Consider the following 17435-nt stretch of genomic DNA (forward strand, 5'->3'; position numbering starts at 1 on the left):
CTTCGGCTCCCCCTTTCCGGGGCCGCTGCATACCGGCATAACCCGTTATGCATGCCAGCACCAGACCGATTCATAATATCCTACATTACATGACACATCCAGATGCATTGAACACTAGTACATATAATTTTACTCTGTGCTATCATAGACTATTCTTAACATACGGGACCTTATCATTTAATGCAACCAGACTAGGACGGAAATGGACGTAACCAATAGGTAACCCAGTGAGTGTGAGAACCTCACATGACTCCGCCCGTGAACTATCTAAGTAAGCTTGCTTATATCTAAGTGATGCGCGTTCTAAGCTACTGAGCTTAGACTTTTGCCGGATAGCCGAGTTGGTAGGTAACTCGTGGTAGGATCCAGCGACTTTAAGCGCACTAAGTCCGGATCAAATACCCGACCCAACCCACGAAGTCCCTCTTACAGTAAGTACTAAGCCCACAAAGCCCATCTATCCACCCCCCCCCCCCCTCCTCATTCCCATTCCCTCCCCCATAAACCACGCATATATACTCTGTACCATGACCTTTGCCTTCCCAAGTACTTTAAAGAACCAGTCAGTCAGTCAGGCTTTGAACTTCTCAAATATTCGCCCTAGTCAATCCACGCATTATTGGACAGCCCATAATGCCTGTCTGTCACTTCCCCTGATCGAAAGCCAACCCCTTCCCATATGGGAAGTTCAGTAACGAGGAACACTGCGGTACCTCCGCGCAAAGATATATATGTCGGCGGTGGACAACCTCAAGGCCTTTTGCTGGTATTTGTATTCCGCTCTCTTCGTGACAAGGCTATAACCCCATAATATCCAAGAAGATGTGGAATGAGACACACTGCGCTACCTCCATGCAAAAACCTCTGTGGCCGGGTGAACAGCCCAGGGGCACTTTTGCTTCGCGGTTGATTTCCGTATCAAAACCATGATATGATATATGTCTGCGTAGATGTTGAGGGGGTAGTGGTAGGTAGAGAGGTTGCTGGGTTTGTAGGCTGTTGGGTTAGAGGGAAATCACTGATGATTTGAGGTGTGGTCTGGGTTAGAAGGGGAGTTATGTGGTAAACTCCCCTCGGATACGATCTGGAGGGTAATAGAAGTCGGGAATGGGAAGGTTTAATATAGAAGGAGAAATGCTGGAAGAAGAAATTGTGGATCTGGGCTCTCTCTCTCTCTCTCTCTCTCTTGGCTTCAGACCTGGCTTTGGTCTGTTTGCGGTGATTAATAAGAGAAGAGGGGAGATAAATAGGTGAGTAGCATTGCAACCCATGTTGATGCTGGATGCCACTGGATTACCAGGGCCATGGGTAAATCTCCCAGTGTCAAAGTATTGTTCTGGACCAGCGACTGCTGGCCAGATGGACATCTAGGCGGGAAGTAGGGAGGAAGATGGTGCCTGGAATCTTGTGACCGGCTTCTAATGATAGAATATGTTTCAGTCCCAAATGCAGTGCTTCGATGGATTTCTACGATGGCACTGCGTCTGCCTGTGGTGGTCTCAAACGTAGTGGAACCAAGGATCTGGCTTTTAGGGTAATGGCGGTCGATTGCTGTATAGGGCTCTGGCCTTTTAACCGCCAGATCGATGTCGATACACTAGCGAGGGAATCCTTCTGAGGTAAAATAGAAAGTTTTCATTTGATACCAGGAACATGAGTAGATCCTTCCTCTGAGAACGAAGAGCAGAATGACATGTTCAAGACATATTCTAGCCTGAGGAGTCATCGAATTGCAAAATCTGACCGAGAAGCTTTGCACACCTCTCCATGTCGTAATCGGAAATGTCCATATACTCGTCAACCAGACATTGCAAATGTCCGGACATGTCATATTGCAACAGGTAAATTGATTTCGGCGTTGATGGATATCGCGGGATTGCAGGGAGAGGATAGTGAAGAAGGTAAAGACTGACTCCACATCGGCGTTCTAGAGTAATGTTGACATATTCCAAGAGAGGCATCTCCAAAGCAAGCCTAGAAGTCTCAAGATACGTCAGAGATTGAGCTCAACCTCTCCATGTTGTCAGGACTGTTTTTTTCCATACACCGTCCCAGAACAGATGTATCAAATTCAAGATCCATCCGAGACATCAAAGATGTTAATTCATCCGTTTTTGTAACCCAGCGAAACTGAAGATAAGCACGCAGGCATAGTTATCCAGAAAGTAATTCGTTGACGGGTCGAGCATTATGGGCTGCAGTTGATCAATGAGTGCAGGTATCTGTGTCCGATTTGGTCGTTGCATGAAACCCCAGAGGAGCCATTGGGTGATACCCAGACAGCGAAGAGCATTCAACTCTCATTGAAAGTGGTCAACGACCACATTGTACACCTTCCCATGCCTGTTGCCTCCAAAGTATGCCGAACACTGCGATGCGTCTTATCAGCATGGGTTGTCCAAGGAATTGGTATAAAAGCCTGCGTGTTCTTCTGAGATGACCTGAGATGCTTGAGACAAAAGCGTACACAGGGTGTGTTGTGCAGTAATTCTTGTCTTGAACGCGTTGTAAGGGTCGGGAAGATTGTGTGTAAGCCATCCTTATATATGTTTGCTGTAGAGAGACAGATTAGAACTATAGGGACAGATGATCTGATCAAGAGGATGCTCTTAAGCGGTGTGTAGGCTTTCTTGGGTTGGCCGAGGGGGCTCAGGAGCAAGGGGCATGGGGAAGAAGAACGGAAGCGAAACCGCGCAGAAAGGGGGACGCCTTATGTAGTGATGGTTCCGGGATTACCTCATACCGAGAAGAACGGGGATTGCCTGCTCAAGAGCGGTATTCACCTTTTTATAATTTCCCACTTGCAAGCATGTGAGTGAAACCCAGCAGGTAAGTCTCACACCGACAACCACGGTCTTACCCTCAGACTAAAGTCTAAGCTTGGTGTTCTCATGAAGTAGTATGTTGGTAGGTACGATAACGATAACCACACGCAGTTCTGTTCGAGTCGAAATTTGTATGGTGTACATATCCCAGCTGTCCTGTCTTGGCTTGACAGTTCTGTTACCTCTGTATTTGAAATCAGGGCAGATTAGTACTTTCTGTCCTAGCCCTAGGATGGTTGTGCACATCTAATGTTAGATCAAGGTTTGACTACCAATAGTATACAAGTCTATGTTAGATCCATAGAATTAGTTCAAAAGAGCCACGATGCACTGTACCTTGGTGCTTTCCAGTATACCTAGCTCTACACGGTTGAATGGTTTCTATATTCTCTGGTCAAGAGATAGGGAGAGATGGGGGGAAATGGGGAGAAATGGGGCAAAATGGGGGGAAATGAGAGAAAATAGGGAGAGATGGGGAGCAATGGGGAGCAATGGGGAGCAACCGAGAGTGATGAGGAGTGCAGTGCTAGATAATACTAACAAGTGATACACAACGAAACAATAAAGAAAAATGGGGAGCAATGGGGGGAGCAATGAAGTGAAAAACCCTACCAGAGCATTCTACGTATTTGCTTTTCACACTAGTACACGGTCTGAGAAAGGAGCTCGTCCAATCATAAATGACTTCAAAGCGACTTATCATGATGTTCTGAGAGATATTTCGCACAAGTCATACGAATACTCGTTGGTCAGCATAGAGACCAACACCACGGGCAGATGGGAGATACCAAATAGCAAAATTAGATCCGAAATCAATTCTAAATCTACGCATCGAGAAAGCCATCAAACTTGACAAGTATCAACCTTATAAGTAGAGCAACATATCACCGACTTAATTGACCACCTCGCAAGCTACAGAACATTCCTAGGCAGGATAGAATCAAAGACAGCATTCACTTTTGTACCGGCACAAGGCTCCAAAACTGAACAGGTATGGCAATCCAGCGTTGTAATGTTGACTGAGTACTGAGATCCTCTGAAACAGAAGCCTCCAACATGGGTAATCCAATGTTATACGTTGCTTTCTATCGACCCCGTGAAGGCAACTACCAGCATTGGGCATTGTACATCAATGACGGGAATGACAGTATCATTTTTGAAGTCACTGGCTGCCATCCTGATTTCAAGCCCCATGTTATCGATGCCCGCCCCCAGTCCTCGAAAAGCTATCTTGGAAGCCTCGAGCTCGCTACTCTGCGCGACGACGACATCGAGTATATCAAGGAGGCTGCCAAGGAAGTGAAAGTGGACATCGAGACAGTTGAGTGGGACTGCCAGGACTAAGTGCTTGATATACTTGATAAGCTAGAAGATGAGTTCATTTTGGATAGAGACGACGAGGAATATCGTTAAGCTAAGGAGGAGCTGAAAGAGAAGAGATGGCCGTCCCTCTAGAGGTGTTTCCAGAGTTTGTCAGACCAGTCTCGCCTCTCGAACCCGATCAAGAAGCCACCAATGTGTATATCTTTGTGGGGAGATACTATCTGGTAGAAACAGAAACCAATCATTATCCTCGTATGGTGCCAAACAATTTGTACACTTGATGGCTTCATAGTATTCAGGATAAAAGCCGCTATATTCCCAGTCAATTAGGCCAGTGATGATCCAGTCATCACCCCCCCTTTTCACAATAATATTATTCGGACGAAGGTCCCCATGTGTAAAGACAATGGTAGGTGATGGCGACTGAGATGAGGGAGACAGCTGGCGAAGTAATTCCAGAAACACATGACCCCCAGGGTGAGGACTTGTAAAAAGAAAGTCTTCGAATTGACTGATAGACATGATAGGCTTATTGCTCCGGCGAAGATGTCTGCGTATGTCCTTGCAGCCTTCACCCCCAACTCCTCCGAAAGGAGTACCTGGAGGATAAGGTAGAGATCTTATATCCATCAGGATTGTGCTAAGTTGCTTCTTGATTGAGGCTTTCTGGGCTGAGCTCATCGACGGCCATATATCTGTTAAGCTATCTGAAGACATGCGAGTCATGGATATCAGTGAGACGTCTCTCATTCGAATGAATCCTAGGGGTTCCGGCGCAGCGATACTTGGCTTATGCTGCTGAAGGTATTTTAAAGTCGTATATTCAGTTGAATCATCCAAGTCCCATATAGCTTTCAAGACAATATCATGATCACTGCCAAAGACGATTTTCTGGCGAGAAAAGGAGCCCTCCAGATAATTTCGCTGGCATGGATAACATTAGCCAGTCTTTGCGAGAAACAATCTAGTGAAGATTCAGCATTCTCTGATACTCCTAGCAGTTTCAAAGTATTAGGAAGGCTGAACTACCACACTTATAGGCTACCCATTTGGTTGGACATCTTGTCGCATTTTTTCCAGGCGATTAGAATACCCCAGCGGTAGTTCTTTCGTCAGGTCAACTTCTGGATCATTTTCAATAGCAGCTTGCAGCTTCGTCAAGGTATGGGTGTTGAATTTTGCGGCCCTTGATTTGCAAATACGGGCCGTACTCGAGTTGTCAACCTCTTGTCAAACGCCGAGTAGTCTCAAAACGTATGAAAACATTGGTCGAATAGTATGGTGCCCGCCTCTACCAAGATCCAAGTTGATAGAGCGAACTGTAGACGGAAACGCGCTCATGAAGTGTGGAGCAAGACTACTTGAGAGGGATTATATTTGATCCACAGATACCCGGAATCCATTCCTGAAGCGGACAGCCTAACCAGAAAGGGGAATTCACAAATAAATTGAGATGATCGCCCCCATAGTTCACATGGGAATTATTTGATCATAGCGACGAACAACTTGGGTTAGATATAGCAGAGAATGCAAACAAGCCGCACTTAATGTAGGCGGTCCACATCGACCTCATACTGAGAGAATCAGAGATAACCGCCTCCAAGCAGGCAACTTCCACTGTGGTACCCTACAATTGCTATGGTAAATCCCAAAGGCTTCCACGCATTTGCCTCACTTTCGATAAGTAATCATTACCTGATCCCTGGAGGTATATCATCTATATATATTGTCTCTTACCCCTTCTCTAAATTCCTCCTCCACACTCACCATCATGGAGGCAGAATGTGTGAAAGCGGATCCACCAGTCCGCGTATTGGTCCAGACTCTAACACATTTAGTTCCTGGACGAGGTAATGAGGAGAAATCCATGTTTATGGTGAACTACATCTGTTAACACCATTGGAATTGTGATCTCAATCCCCCAGAGCGCCGCTGGGCTTCCCACAATGATTTCTTCGCGTATGATGACCTATGGTGCTACTTTTTAGTTGATTACGGGGAAGCTCCAGAAGACGCTAAAGTGCCTATTCTGTCCTATGAGTGGACAGAGTGGTGTTTGTAAGGCCCTCCCAATCATCCCAGCATTGACCATGGTTCAGCTAACATCAACTTTGTAGGAAACCGAAGCCCGAGCTGGCGCAACATCCTCGCGTGCTACGCAAGCTTAAAAAGTACTACCCATTTACTCGGAAGCCTCGACCACATAACCCTGAGCACTGTCCGAGACCAAGGCGGCACTCTATTAAAAAGATGCTTGAGCGTGATGCCAACCTCAACCGCACTGATCTGCAGCATCTACGAGAACATCCGGAAGATATAAAATGGCTCAAGGAGAATCTTCCACTTGATCTGTGGTTGAACTTTCTGGACGACCAATATCCACGGATCTTCACTCGTCGACATTATTTGTGGCGGTATCCTCGACCTCCTTTCAAGGAGCCGGAGGAGGTGGAAGACTCGGAGGACTCCGAGAACACTGAGGAGAATGAAGAGACAGAGGACACTGCGGACACTGAGGGCACTGGGGAAGCCTCAATAACATCGCTACTGTCGGCTTAATCTCATCATCGCATACCTTTCCCCATCTAAGAAAGAGACATCCTGCCCCTTGTATTTCTTCGAAGAAAAAGAAAACTACCAACATTCCATACATTAACCCACCACCATGTCTTTCTCAATATATACTCCCATTCCCCATCATCATCATCATCATCATCATCATCATCACCACCTAACCCCCTCCTTACCATACCCTACCCTACTCTACCTCCCAAACGCCAACGCCCTCCCCCCCCAATCCCCCTCTCATAATAACTCCCATCACTATTCTCATCCCCATCCCCCTCGCCCTCCCCCTCATACCCATACGATACCCTCCCCACCCCAATAGCAACCGGCACCCCCTGCACCACACCCCCATGATCCACTCCCACAGGATACATGCCATCATTGACCGAGAAATTCCGACAAATGAGATATGCCCGCATGGCGGCATTTTCTCTGGCCCGGGTTTCGGTCTCGCATATAGTGTCCGTTTGGTATGAGCGGTTGTTTACGAGGACGGTGCATGTGTAGCCGTGGATTTTGGGGGTGGTGGAATTCCTTGAGGAAGAGGAGGTGGTGGAGGAAGAGGAGGTGCTGCTGGTAGGGGATGATGGGGAGTGGGGATGGGGTTGGTGAGATGGGGTGAGGGTTATTGGGGAGGAGGAGTAGGTTGGGTCGGGCCAGTGGCGGCGGCGGCAGAGGCCTGGTTTTTTTTTTTTTCTTGTTAGTTTTGGGTTGGTTGGGGGATAAGTATGTATATGGGTTTGTTTTGGTTGTTGAGGGAATTGCTTGGGAGTAGGGGATGGAGGGTAGGGGTTGAGTAATGGAGTTGGTTTGGTATGATAGTTTCTTGGGAGATGTAGGGAATTGTGTAATGTGAATTGATTGTCCGAAGGACAATCATTGGGATTGAATTATCAGAGAGAGAGAGTGAGAGAGAGAGTGTGTGTATGTGTGAGAGAGGTACCAATCTCTCCAATTGCATATTCCACGATATGCACCATAGTTCAACCAACACAAGAAAACAAAAGAGGGAGAGAAAGATACTCCAAGCAAGTATAGAACAGGACAAACATACTTGCAAGATAGAGAATATAGTACATCGTGACAAGGGCCAATAAACTCCGACAGCACCGGCCGGTATTCGTTGCCCTAAGGTAGTAGTGACTGCACAAGATCCTGGTAGTCACACCGAACAGTCTGTCGACAACGGTTGGCGGTGGTAATGGTGGGTAGTGCCCAATGATAATCTTCGCTAGTTACAATAGCGTCGCAGAGCAATCAAGGACACAATTGTATACCAATGTCTGCAAACCAAACCTGTACACAGGTGAAGAGTCAAGCAACCTCGAGAAAAAAGAAAAGAAAGATATGATCCTGCCAGCTATATTCAGATCCAGGTGGGGCTCCATTGATAATTATTCCTAATTCCCAGTGAGAAGAATTGACGGTGGACAGAAAAGGTGAGTTAAAAAAAATAATTAAGTGAAATCACTCCACTTGAATTGACCACAGATTGGTTCAATCGCTAGTCCAGTGGTGTAGTGTAGTTGCGGTCCAAACCCTGATGCGCTGGCATCCTGTTCACCAGTGAATCCGCGCAAGATCCAGACAACGGCCACCGTGTAATTCGCCGCCGATCCGCGAATCCCTCTCGGTGGGCCGGCTGGATAGGTAGTCAGCTTGGGATTAAATTCTCCCGTCCTTTGGTCTCTCTGAGGGTTGGCTTCCCCGCAGTAGTGAGCCCGGAACATAGTTGTGTATGGAAGCACGGGAGAAGACTCAAGGAGTCGCGGAATTCCGCTAATGCACAATGATGATACATAACAAGGGGGGATGTCGCGCAGATAATCCTGGCGGACAACCGCCATCGAGGATTCTTTGTCCAGCCATGCCACCAATGATGGTCTCGACGAGACTTTCTGGCCGCGGACGATCCCTCGGCAGCCCATCCGAATCCTGCCCAGACCGCTTCGGCGACTGAGTAATCAGAGATAACGAGTCCTCCCTTCAGTCCCAGTTCCAGATTCATTCGAGAGGGTGCAATGGATTGCGCGCAAACCGATGCGCTCTAGACGGCCCCAGACCGGGAACAATTGGTCGAGCCATCTCCGTGGTGTGGTGTTGACAGGCATCGCGGATGCATTGATGAGTTGGCATTCGCTTCGTGCGGCGGGGAATCCATGCCACTTTGACACGAGGAGCAAAGGAAGAAGGAGGTTAACCTTGCAGAGTAACATGCGCAGATTGCCTTCTTCTTATTCAGCATTCACCACCGGGGAATTCGCGGTCCCTTTTTCTTCCTTGGTGGACGGCTGCAGATGTCTGCCTTGCTCGCGTCGCAACGATGTGACATGCGCCGTTTGATGGGGGGCCGCGGGGGGGCAGAAGGTTCTAACTCTTGGTTTTTTTTATTTATTTTTTGCCCCCATCATCTCCCTCCTGGTGGCAGGAACTGGGAGCGCTGAGCGGAAAACCAGAATCCCGTAGGATCCAGTAGTCCAGCCGCTTCAGCGTCTAGTTTCAAGACCAGGCTGAATCAGCGTGAAGACATGAAGCAAAATCCGCCGAGCGTTCATGTCGCACCGAGTCGACTCGGAGCATCATCGCTCCAAACAACTAATCCGATGGCAGACGCTGGCATTCCAGTCATACTCGAGTCCAACTCATTCCTTGTTTGGTCTGCCTCGCGCGTGGCTGGATGCCATGTTTCTACAACGTGTGTAACTCAGCATCATTCTTACATGCGTCGTACTGTACAAAGGTGCTTTGATTGCCTTGGTCCTCTCATCCCGCTATCTACTCAGACGCTCACTGGGTGTCGTTGACACCACCCATGCATGCTCTCGGCGGCCGCATGGGGAATCACAAAGATCGGGTGGGAGGCTTTCAAGCGGTCCTTTTCGTCGAATACATTCTGGTCGGAGGAAGTATCCTCCGAGGCCGTGATCGGAGTCCATTTCCAGGAAAACGCCGACGCGAACACCTCATTGGAACTGGCACTGGATGTCGTATGGTAATGACGATGCTGGGCCGTACTTAAGCCCGTCAGCGTGTAGCAGGTGTGGTACGAATCCGGGTGCCTGTAGCTGTTAGCTGACCGTATCGCGACGGAGAGAGAGAGTCAACGTACTTTCCGGGCTTATCACGAAGCCCCCCATGCTTGGATTGACAACAGCCAAGGACATATCTGGTCAATCCTTCCCGGCTGTAGAGATTACCCGCAGACCCCTGCGGGTCGGCAGCGGACTGGACCCCGTCGAGTGCAGACTGAAGCAATGGCCAGCAGCTGCCAACCCAATGGCTGTAGCACCCATCCACCAATTTATTGGTCCGTCCCGAGAACCCTCCCTCGGGGCGTACTGTCGAGCAGAAAGCCACGACAGGAGTAGAGGAACATCCATGGACCTACGTTATCAGCGGAAGCGGGGGAAAACAGGTGCAGCTCTTACCTGAACACCGTCACATCTGGTTGGCCCAGAAGGCACAGGCATGCCAAAGCGCAGAATGCATAGGCGCCATGTGCCTCAGAACCGGGGCTTCCGGATATACCTCCCTCGAATGTTTGGCCTGCGCTAGATCAGTCTAGTCCGGTGGGTGAGGAAAGGATTCTTCCTTACACCTGGAAAGATACTCCGGGAGGCCACTGGCAAATGTTTCCAGCCCGTATTGCCGCGCTTCGGCATCAGGGGGTAAAGCCAGTGGCAAATCCAACATTGCGATGATCACCATCGAGCAGTAGGCGCCTCTGACCTGGTTAGCAAAAGCAAACCCGAGCACGCGAGGGAAATTACCGCACGTCTTCTTCTCCACCCTCGCAGACCCGAAAGCCGCCATCGGGCTGCTTCAATTTCCCCAACCATCTCCACCTGCATCTGGTCAGCATGGCTTGCGCACACGGCATCACACTTACATCGCATCCCGATCGATCAGGTTAAATGCCTCTTCGCCCCCGACCATTGCCAGAGAAAGTACTGCAGCATAACCAGAGGCGCAGTGGGACAACTGCCCGTGACCCCCGCCCAGTCCCCCAGTAGGGTTTTGCATTCGCGAAAATGTAGAAATAACACTGTGATGCTTAGAATATTACGACTATTGCGCAAGATCGCAGATTCATATCATCCGCGATAATAAGTCAGTGAGCTTACCGTTCACGAAACCTGGTGACATCTTCTCCTACTAAACATAATCCTGCCAGCGCCCAGTAGACCATCCAGGGCCTGCTGGCATCCATCCCCGCGAAGCCCGCGGGGTACTCTTCCAGCGAGTCGTAGAGATAGCCAATATGGTCATCTTGCTTCAGCGATGGCACGCCGTATCGGTTGAACGGCCCGGCCTGGCTGGTATGAATGCCCTTCAAGAAGGGCAGGCATTTCTCGACGGTCTCACTCTGGAGCTCGGAGGTCTCCGTACACAGGGCATCTAGGAGGCGCGGCAGCTCCTGATACAAGGCAGGAACCCCAGGATGGGCTTGAGGTTCATACATGCTGTCCTTTTTGGCAGTAGGCGCCGATGGCTGGCGGCTACTTGTTGACACGCTAGACCTGGAGGTTTTGCTCTGGGCGATTGCTTTTGGTGGTTGGTTGGAGGAGAAACGAACTTTGCGACGCGGCTTCCCTGCGGCGGCAATAACGATCGGCATGGAATGAAGTGGTCTACTCTTTAATGGGCGAAGGTGAGGGAAGTGATTGTTCTTGCTCATGAATGGAGATGACAGCTGCCATGGATGCCGCAGAATCCATTGTTCTTCTCCCCGCCGCGGTCAGTTCAGACCCGGTCAGGTGGGCCCGTTTTCCCTCAATTCAGGTTCGAGGCCACTCGAGTTGGGCGGACACGCCAACTGCGCAAAAGGATGGTCTTATGTCCTTTCTAGATATAACATCGAGATTACTGGAATGTAGTGGCTGGTTCGAGGGATGGAGGTTTCAACCCTTCATTGCCAGGATCTCCTGGCGTCACTGTCAGACCCCAGAACCATGGGGGGGGGCATCTACTGTCAGTGTCACGGTCTCGCCGACACGTTCAACTGCCGGTCCCGTGACCCTTTGTTCCTTTTTTTGCAGGCATCTGCCATTGCGGAAGCGGAATAGATCCTCGCCGTCTCTCCCACTCGGGTTAGCGGGCATTCCGGTCGGGAGTCTTGATCGGTCATCCCAGTTCCTAGGCTATCTACCGACTCCTAGTGAAGCCTCCAAGCCTCCCACTCTTTCACGCCATGACTCGGCCAACTGCCAAGAGGGGTCGAGGGTTCCAGAACAGGTTCCCCTCCCTTCCATTCCTGCTCTTTGTCTAAGCTTGTACTGTGGACACTGGACACTGGACGGACTCCCCAGTGATCCGACCGATAGCTCAGTGGTCCTGTTCTCCAGCCTCCCAAGTCCCAAGTCCCATCCCTTCTAGTTCTCACTTCTCCTAGCCGACTCAAGCGACGGAATCATCCCCGATCCAGGCAGGATTTAAAGTTATTGATACTGTCCCTACACTGCCCTCGCTAAAGACTCGGGCACTGACCACCAACTGCTGCAGATCCTCCTCCCGTATTCATTCACACTTCACACCCAGTCATCCCCCGACAACATTGCTAATAATAAGATTTATGGCTGCTGCGATTTAAGCGCCAACGTCGTCAACCGGCGCATCCGCTAAATTGCTGGCTCTGAGCGATGCGCTCAGTGCTATGGCTTGCGGCCGCTGGCGTGGCTAGCTGCGAGTCAGACGTCCGAGGTGCTGATATGTTTCATAGCCGGGAAATCGATTCGTCGCGCCCCGTCCGAGTGGAGCTCACGGGCTTGACTTCATATGCAGAACGTTTCCTTACGCCTGCTCGTTGTCTGCTTTCGGGAATCCGTCGTTCCCTACCGGGCACCGCGGCCAAGACCGTTTTGCCTTTCTTTGCACGGTCCCGTGGAGGACGTAACCACCCCAACTACGCTGACATTGCCCTGCGTTTGCAGGTTTGTTGAGAACCAATTTTGGATCTATCACGCTTTCCTCCACTTTTGCGGCAGCGCTGGCGGTTATCCTGATGGAACTGGGAAGTGTCCTTGCTAAAATTATCTAACCGGGTGGGTCACCAAGTGGGAAAAACTAAGAGGACCCTGTACCGACGGAGGCAGAGACATCCGCAGATGTACATGCCAACGCGCGCGCGGATTGCATATGCCCATCTCCATCATGTTGATGTTACCAGGAAAGGCAGGACGGGCTGTCACGTACTTCCACCATCTTCTGATGAAATCCTGCTGAAAGGAGGGATGAGGATGATACCGTAGTGCCCGAGCCGGTGGCATGCTCACGAACTCGAGCTACTGCACTGTTAGCCACCTTGTTGGCACGAAGCAACATGTGTGCACCAGTGATTGCCTACTGATGGCGAGAAAGGGCGTTATTGGGCGAGTCGATAAGCACCTACTGTGAACTAGCAGATACCCCCCCGGTCGATGGGGGTGGACGAATGGCCACGGTAGGACGTACATAAACAATAGTCCTCACCGAGCACCATGGCGCTGCCCGTCAAACCTGAGGTTGGCTGTCACTGGCGAGGATTCACGTACAATCCATGAGTCGGCGGGGTCTTTCCGAGCAACGGCCATCGGGATGGGTGGTATTGCCACGACCGCGCTTTGGTCGGAGACATTTGCCAATAATCGTGGCGCCTTAGTCAATAATGATACTAGGATGGGACTCAACCGATCTTGACGGTTTCCACTGATCTCCTTTCCCGAAAGTGATCCCGTGTCTCGCCACGGAAAATTCCGTCCGGTACCGCGGTAGCCTCACTTGCCTCATTCCACCTTCAATGCCCAGTTTTAATGTCATAGTACTAGTTCATAGTTGGCTGCCAACAAACCACCTGCCTGATGACTTTTCCGGGGGATCTGGCCGAATGCACCGGATTGACGTAGGGCAGTGCTACGCTGATGGGCGATGGGATGCTGTCGGTCGTCGGTACGTGGCTCGGACGGGGAGGACCAACGGGAAGCGGGCAATGGGGTGCATGGACGTATGGACTAGTACCAGCAGCTAGTGGCTAGTGGCTGCTGGGCGGTGGTGTTTGGCTTCCATTTGTCCAAGATCGAAGGCTGATAATCATGAGACTTGTCCATCGGGGGACTGCTATACTCAGATGGGCGTAGCGGTACGGTATGTATACCAGAGTGATCCGTTGTACCGAAGAGAGGGTCTTTCTTGGGTTGGATCGGACTAGTTTGGTAGATTACTTTAGTTTTTTCTTTCTTTCTTTTTTTTTCGTCCTTTTTCTTTTTCTTTTTTTCTTTTAGTCTGATTGATCTGTTGATACCAGGATTATCTGTGGTAAATGTAGAGGAACTACTGTGCGTGCTAAAGCCACTGGGGTAAATACCCAGTACGGAGTACTCCGTACTCTACCAACAGAATCTGTACTGTCTACTGTCGAATGCGTGGCATTAACCAAGGACATCCGAGCCAATCCTTCGTCACCAGCCTCTTGTTCTTTCAACTTCACTTCCCCACTTGCAAGTGATAACTCCTTCCCAGGATCCCCTAGCGTATCTCCGGCCGACGCAACTCCCGCCTCACCGCTGCTTTGCTCCCCACCGCTAGCCCAGCGTGCCCGCCATGGCCTCATCCTATCGCCCGGCTTCGTCCTCTTCTTCTCGCTTTGCACCCCCGGATTCTGGGCTTTCTGCTCTCCCGAAGCCTCTGTCCTCAGGCTTCATCACCATCACTCCATCCCCCCCAATCCCCCCATTTCTCTTATTTGTTTTTTGTACCACTCTGTCTGTCGCCGGTCCGTCTATCGCTTGCTTTCCCTTCATTTTCCTTTTTTTTTACTGTGATTTTCCCCCGTTATTTCCCCCTTTCATGCCCTCATTTTCCCTTCGTCATCCGTGGTACATAGTCCGGTTGGCCTAGCATCATGTCGAATGTCGATTTATCCAGCGACGGCTTCATTGGCCTGGACTACGACTCGAGAAATTACCTGCCAGCGGCGTCGTGGCCCGTGGCGGTGGACCACCAAGCAGCTCAGCGATCGGATGGAGCGCGAGACATCTCGCCCTTGCAAACCAGCGGTCACGCTTACGATCACTCGGTAGCTCAGGATCCCAATCTGATGGTGGACTGGCACTTCCACCACTTGCAACCCCACCTCCAGTACGCCCATGAGGAGCCCTCCTCCGCTCCTCCCCAGTTCACCACCGCTAGCTATGGCATGTCCATCCACTCCTCCCCCGTGGATCTCATGGCCGGCGCCCACGCACACATGAGCACGAGCCTGCTGGACGGCCCGTATTTGCCCTTGTCCGCGCCAGTCGACATGGTGCCTTTCCCCTATCATGACCTTCAAGCGGATCTCATGGCTTTTCCCCCGCCCGATGGACTGCCCGATATGACCGCCTACAGCGCACCGCACAATGTCATTGAGAGCAGCTCGCCCACCGACACCTATCTGGAGGTCCGATCCCTGACTAGCTCCAGTAGCGACAACGGCTGGAGCACTATCGAGCCCCGCCGTTCCCATGAGTTCTCTTTCCCGGACCAGGGTATATTTATAAATCCCACCCAGACGCTGCACGACCGCAGTCTGTCGGAGTCTTCCTATTCCACCTCCTACGGCAGCTTCGTGGAGATCACGAATCCCATCAACTCCCCCAGCTCGGACAGCAACTTCGATACCGCGTTCAACCACAGCATGGCCCGCCGGGTTTCCTACGACCACACGTCTCACGGGTCGCAGTCTCCGACGGCTGTCAGCCCCGTGGCCATTGTCCGGCCCATTCCCGTGCCCAAGAAGGCCTCCTCTTCGCCATCTCGGTCCGCGGCGTCCACGTCGGCGTCGCCCCCGAGCCGGAAGCCGTCGCGCAAGAGTCCGATTGCCGCCAAGACGGCCGAGACCAAGGTTCGCAAGCAGACGCAGAGTGGCAAGCCCGAGACCGAGAAGCGCGTAGGTAAGCGCAAGGGACCGCTCAAGCCGGACCAGCGGAAGCAAGCCAGCGAGATCCGGAAGCTGCGCGCGTGCCTGCGTTGCAAGTTCTTGAAGAAGACTGTAAGACCACCTTGCAATTTTTATGATATGGTATTGACGAGCACAGTGCGACAAAGGAGAACCCTGCGCGGGGTGTCAGCCGTCCCATGCGCGCTTGTGGCAGGTGCCCTGCACGCGGATTGACATCAAGGAGATTGGCTATTTCATGAAGGACTGGAAGGCGGATTATGAACGCCATATCGCTTTGGGCTTTACAGTCGGCAACATTAAGGGATTCTCGGAGCAGGAAACGACGCTGTTCATCACTCACGGCTACGGGCAGGTCCTCCCGATCAATGCCCGCGAGGTGTATGTGCGCGACGAGCAGTGCTTCACGGTTGACTGGGTCGAGTCCATGCACCGGGAGCCGACACCGTACGAGGTGGAAACCGCCAAGCTGTCCGCTGGAATGGAGGGGATTTCGCATGCGATGCTGTCCGACTACCTGGACCGCCATATCGACGGCAACGGTACGTTTGAGAAGTTTGTCGATGACTACTTTGAGGGTACGCCATTCCTCACGCAGATGCTGAAGACAGCGTTCCGGTATTACTTCCGCACGAAGCTGCCGGTGATCCGGAAGGCGCTGAAGCTGGTTATCGCCTACAATCTGACGCTGCATGTCACGATGGTGGAGGGTCTGGGTGAGGAGGAGCAGTTCCTTGGCAAGATCAACGACCAGTCATCCAAGTTCAAGGGGAAGACGATAGCGCCGGTGATGATCAACTTCCAGGTCAAGTGTGCGATGGCGAACATGTGGCGCGAGTTGCAGAAGGACGTGCTGGAGGAACTGTCGGCTCTGTACTCGAGTGTGTACAGTGGCGACAAGCTCAAGAACTGGCCGACCATCTTTATCCTTGCGTCAATACTGCTGGCTGTCTGGGAGGAGATGCAATTCGACTGCCATTACCGCGTTCCGGTAAGTACAGTTCAACGTGTACGATGTGCTCAGGAGCTAATAGTGTAGGATGCTGCTGCCGTGGAAAAATTCTGCAACGATATGGAGACGACGCCGGTTGGCGTGATCGTCGGGCTGTTCCAGGCGATCTCGCAGAAGCTGCCGGCATTTACGGACTGGGAGACGCAAAAACACCACCACCTGCTGCACTCGAATCCGGACGTGTGCAACACGATGACCGAGGTGCGGCAGCATGTCACGCAATTCGGTATGTCCCTGCCTCCATCCTGGGTATGAAGTAGTTACTGACCATTGCAGAGAGCTACCTGCGGGGCCGCTCCGGTTCCAAGTTCAACCACGACGACTTTGACTGTTTATCGAACAAATTCGTGTCCCGCCTTGTGATTCGCGCCAACTAACTTACGCTACGGCAGAGCCGGCATTATGATTATGACTTCGCTCATTGATGTTCACGAAGTCTTTCAGCATGTTTTTATTTTCAGTGGTATACATTCTCGCCCGATTTACATAGCGATGATGAGGATCACGATGTCATGATATGTACGGTCACGATTGATGGCAACTGCTGTTGTTTGTGTCCTTTTTCCATTTGATTGTTTGTTTAGCGATTGTTCAATAGGAGAGTCTCGGTAGCATAAAAGAGGATGCAAAATAACATATTGATTTATTCATATCGACTAACACATCACATCGACTAAAGAATGGCTCAAATCCGGGGTGCTTACATAACCATCACCCTGATCGACAGCCACCCAATCAACCAATCAGCTGGTCCCAACTCTTCTTAGCCTTTCCCAATCGTAATCCATCCTCGGTT

At 51.0% G+C, this 17435-nt stretch overlaps 5 protein-coding genes across 5 annotated transcripts; 4 read left to right on the top strand and 1 right to left on the bottom strand.

Annotated features, from left to right (window-relative positions):
* Positions 1 to 3667: 3667 nt before the first annotated feature.
* Positions 3668 to 4283, top strand: BO94DRAFT_535325 (uncharacterized protein). The gene has a single exon (XM_025611757.1). It carries the CDS (start codon positions 3882 to 3884, stop codon positions 4167 to 4169), a length of 288 nt encoding a protein of 95 aa, XP_025467425.1. The 5' UTR covers positions 3668 to 3881; the 3' UTR covers positions 4170 to 4283.
* Positions 4284 to 5758: 1475 nt separating this feature from the next.
* BO94DRAFT_624399 (uncharacterized protein) lies at positions 5759 to 6707 on the top strand (the record flags this gene model as incomplete). The annotated part of the gene is made up of 3 exons (XM_025617214.1): positions 5759 to 5998; positions 6074 to 6206; positions 6266 to 6707. The coding sequence occupies exons 1-3, from the start codon at positions 5920 to 5922 to the stop codon at positions 6705 to 6707; spliced, it is 654 nt and encodes a 217-aa protein (XP_025467426.1). The 5' UTR covers positions 5759 to 5919.
* A 2788-nt stretch (positions 6708 to 9495) lies between these two features.
* Positions 9496 to 11334, bottom strand: BO94DRAFT_556705 (CAAX farnesyltransferase subunit beta RAM1; the record flags this gene model as incomplete). Its single annotated transcript, XM_025613884.1, has 8 exons — positions 9496 to 9775; positions 9826 to 9996; positions 10056 to 10100; positions 10145 to 10262; positions 10313 to 10445; positions 10492 to 10561; positions 10606 to 10761; positions 10841 to 11334. The coding sequence occupies 8 exons, from the start codon at positions 11332 to 11334 to the stop codon at positions 9496 to 9498; spliced, it is 1467 nt and encodes a 488-aa protein (XP_025467427.1).
* Positions 11005 to 12399, top strand: BO94DRAFT_71480 (uncharacterized protein). The gene is made up of 2 exons (XM_025617618.1): positions 11005 to 12047; positions 12109 to 12399. The coding sequence occupies exons 1-2, from the start codon at positions 11397 to 11399 to the stop codon at positions 12304 to 12306; spliced, it is 849 nt and encodes a 282-aa protein (XP_025467428.1). The 5' UTR covers positions 11005 to 11396; the 3' UTR covers positions 12307 to 12399.
* A 2193-nt stretch (positions 12400 to 14592) lies between these two features.
* Positions 14593 to 17016, top strand: BO94DRAFT_466504 (Zn(II)2Cys6 transcription factor domain-containing protein; the record flags this gene model as incomplete). Its single annotated transcript, XM_025608165.1, has 4 exons — positions 14593 to 15720; positions 15767 to 16618; positions 16667 to 16865; positions 16916 to 17016. The coding sequence occupies 4 exons, from the start codon at positions 14593 to 14595 to the stop codon at positions 17014 to 17016; spliced, it is 2280 nt and encodes a 759-aa protein (XP_025467429.1).
* Between the last annotated feature and the right edge of the window lie 419 nt (positions 17017 to 17435).

This window comes from Aspergillus sclerotioniger (assembly GCF_003184525.1).
Source record: "Aspergillus sclerotioniger CBS 115572 chromosome Unknown BO94scaffold_14, whole genome shotgun sequence".
Lineage (NCBI taxonomy): Eukaryota > Fungi > Ascomycota > Eurotiomycetes > Eurotiales > Aspergillaceae > Aspergillus > Aspergillus sclerotioniger.

What these genes read in the sequence shown, in the direction of transcription:
- BO94DRAFT_535325 (XM_025611757.1), top strand. Translation starts at nt 3,882, where the DNA reads ATGGGTAATCCAATGTTATACGTTGCTTTCTATCGACCCCGTGAAGGC.
- BO94DRAFT_71480 (XM_025617618.1), top strand. Translation starts at nt 11,397, where the DNA reads ATGGAGATGACAGCTGCCATGGATGCCGCAGAATCCATTGTTCTTCTC. An exon ending in ATCCGACCGATAGCTCAGTG is followed by an intron (nt 12,048 to 12,108) that starts GTCCTGTTCTCC and finishes CACTTCTCCTAG; the next exon opens with CCGACTCAAGCGACGGAATC.